Here is a 3,052-nt window from a genome sequence, read left to right as displayed (position 1 = left end):
AGTCAGTGTGCAGCGCCTGAGAGCTAGGCGCCACAATATACAGTGTAGCGCCTAGCTCCTAGGCGTTGCACTAGTGCAGCGCCTAGCTCCCAGGCGTTGCACTGGTGCAGCGCCTGAGAGCTAGGCGCCACGGGTCAGCCGCGTGAAATAGTTTCACGGATAGTTCATTGATTTGATTTCCTCTGTAAGTCAAATTTGTCAAATTTGCCGCCACCACCTTCCCCGTCGATCACACGAGCAGCTCTCCAGTCAAGCATGGCCAAGACCAGCGCGCGCACGCACCCGTATGGAGCGAACGCGCGCGCGATCCCTTCCAGGCTAAGGTTTCCCGTCCCGTCAGCCGTCACCCTCCCTCCCTCTCCCGGAGCATAAAACCACGACCATCCACACCACCTCACTCACTCCCGGCCAAGACACAAAGCACCCAAACCCCAAAAGCGACCCACAATTCTCTCTAAACAAACCCAGGAAATGCCCGCCCCAGCAGCCCAGCTACAAAAGCCGCCCCTCCCCTCCTGCCGCCCCCGCCGCCGCCGCTAAATAGTGCCGCCGCTCCGCCCGTTTCATGGGTGCCGCGCGTCCACGGCGCTGGAGGTTCCCCTTCCAACGCAGCGCGCCCTCCTCCCCCTCCTCCAAGTCCCTCCCGCCGGCCCCCTACTCGCCCGCGCGCTCCGCGGCGGCAGCGTACCCGGAGCCGGAGAGGAGGTGGGCACAGCAGGAGGAGGAGGCCGCGCCGCCGGAGTTCGTGTGCCCGCTCTCGGGCGCGCTCATGGCTGACCCGGTCATCCTGCCCTCCGGCCAGACGTACGAGCGCGCCTGCCTCCAGGCCTGCGCGGAGCTCTCCTTCTTGCCCCCCGGCGCGGGCTCGGGTTCTGATGCCATGATACCAAACTCCGCGCTCAAGGCCGCCATCGGCTCCTGGTGCGCCCGCTCCGGCCGCGCGTCGCCAAGGCCGCCGTCCAAAGAAGCTGTTCGGGAGGCCGTGCTCCGCGCTATGCCTCCGGCCGCGGCTGCAGCGGCCGAGGCCAAGTCTGTTAGGACCAGGAGGGCGGCTATGGCGAGCTCGTCCAACTCATCCTACTCGTCCCCGGCGTCCGCCGCGTCGACGTCCACGTACACGTCGTCCTCGGAGATCACACCCCCGGAGGAGGATGCGGCTGCGAAGCCAGTCAAGGAGGCGGCCAAGGAAGTGGAGTTGCCGGTTGACCCGTTGGAGGATGAGGTGGTGGCGACGGTGATGGACGCGGACGAAGATGGAGAGGTGGCGGCCGCGTTGGCCGTCCTCCGGGACGCCACCCGGGAGAGCGCCGAGCGTCGCCTCGCGCTCTGCACGCCGCGGCTGCTCGCGGCGCTCCGGCGTGTGCTGCTAATCCCGCGGCACGCCTCCGCGCGAATCGACGCGACGGCGGCGCTGGTCAACCTCTCCCTTGAGCCGGCGAACAAGGTACGCATCGTGCGCGCGGGCGCCGTGCCGGCGCTCGTCGAGGTGCTCCGCTCGGGCGGCTCGGCGCCGGAGGCGCGCGAGCACGCGGCCGGCGCGCTCTTCGGCCTCGCGCTCAACGAGGAGAACCGCGCTGCCATCGGCGTGCTGGGCGCGGTGCCGCCCCTCCTGGACCTCCTCACCTCCCCCGCCCACCACCCGCGCGCGCGCCGCGACGCCGGGATGGCGATCTACCACCTCTCGCTCGCCGCCGTCAACCAGTCCAAGGTCGCCCGTTTCCCGGGGGCCTCCAAGGCGCTCCTCAGCGTCGCGTCCAGCGCCGCGGAGCCAACGCCCATCCGCAGGCTGGCTCTCATGGTGATCTGCAACGTGGGCGCCTGCTCGGAGGGCCGCGCGTCGCTGATGGACGCGGGCGCCGTCGCGGCAGTGTCCGGCATCCTCCTCTGCCCCCACGACGACTCCACCCGCGTCACGCTCGCGGAGCTGGAGGAGTGGTGCGTGGCGGCGATCTACGCGCTGAGCCGCGGCAGCCTCCGGTTCCGCGGCCTGGCGCGCGCGGCGGGCGCGGACAGGGCGCTCCGCCGCGTGGCCGAGGAGGGGACCCCGGGGGGCGTCCGGCGCGAGATGGCGAGGAAGACGCTCCGCGCCATGCGGGGCGACCTGGACGAGGAGGCGGACCTGACCAGCAGCAGCCTGGAGTGCGGGGACGGCGAGGACTGCGGCGGGAGCATCGTGTCGGACGGGCTCATGTCGTTCCGGCGGCGGCAGCGCGAGGTCGGGGCGTCGTCGTGCGGCAACACCGCCGAGTTCTGAGCCGATCCACCGCCACCATTGTATGTAAAAAGAAACACGCTTGCTCAATTAGCGTTAGACGTTGGCGCCACGAGAGGATGAATTCCCTCCTTCGTTTTGGAGCTGTGATTGTCGATGAAAGTGCAATGAACTTGTTCAAATGTCGTCGTCCTCGAATGCTCCGAGCTCGCGCTGGAGCGTGCCATGGAGTTTGCTGGCTCGCTCGTCGGCTCGTGTGCCGGACAAACGAGGAGCTGGTTGGTTGGTCGGACGTTGCTTGCAAGCCAGAGCAATCCTTTGTTCTCTCCGTACTTGCAGTCGCGGACACACTCCCAGAAGAGCATGAGTGACAGGTATATTATTGTTTTAGGATGGACCGACCTCATGTCCTCATGTGTGTTGTTTCCACCTGTAAATAAAACCACCTTTCTTTCTGCTCTCGATCCACTGTTTGCTTCGTTGGCCGATGTATACTGGAGTATGTGTCGCATTGGCGATGCAATCGGCCATTGTAAATTCTTGTTCGCCTACAGTAGGACCAATCAATCCGCCTTCTCTACACGGCTTGCCATTGGGCAGTGGTTTCGATCCGTGCTGTTCATCGACGGATCTGAGCATGGACTCCTCCCAATTTGCTGTAGGTCGACCGATCTGAACATGAACCCCTCCCATTTTAAAATGACGAGAGTTGCGACTGACTGACGGAGGCCATGCCTGTCGCCTGCCTGCCAAAGATAATGCGTGCGGTACTGCTGTCTCTCTACCTTTCCTTTCCCAGTAGGGCCTCCCGTGGGAACCTACCTTTTGCATTGCGTGATT

General features: G+C 65.4%; 1 protein-coding gene across 1 annotated transcript; it reads left to right on the top strand.

The window, feature by feature from the left end:
• The first annotated feature begins 360 nt into the window (after positions 1-360).
• On the top strand, positions 361-2,667 carry LOC109785709 (U-box domain-containing protein 39). The gene has a single exon (XM_020344307.4). It carries the CDS (start codon positions 566-568, stop codon positions 2,252-2,254), a length of 1,689 nt encoding a protein of 562 aa, XP_020199896.1. The 5' UTR covers positions 361-565; the 3' UTR covers positions 2,255-2,667.
• The last annotated feature ends 385 nt before the right edge of the window (positions 2,668-3,052 follow it).

This window comes from Aegilops tauschii, chromosome 5, assembly GCF_002575655.3.
Source record: "Aegilops tauschii subsp. strangulata cultivar AL8/78 chromosome 5, Aet v6.0, whole genome shotgun sequence".
NCBI lineage: Eukaryota > Viridiplantae > Streptophyta > Magnoliopsida > Poales > Poaceae > Aegilops > Aegilops tauschii.
Note: the sequence above shows the minus strand (reverse complement) of the source record. Positions and strands in the feature narration are given on the sequence as shown.

Coding starts and splice junctions, on each gene's coding strand:
- LOC109785709 (XM_020344307.4), top strand. CDS start 566: ATGGGTGCCGCGCGTCCACGGCGCTGGAGGTTCCCCTTCCAACGCAGC.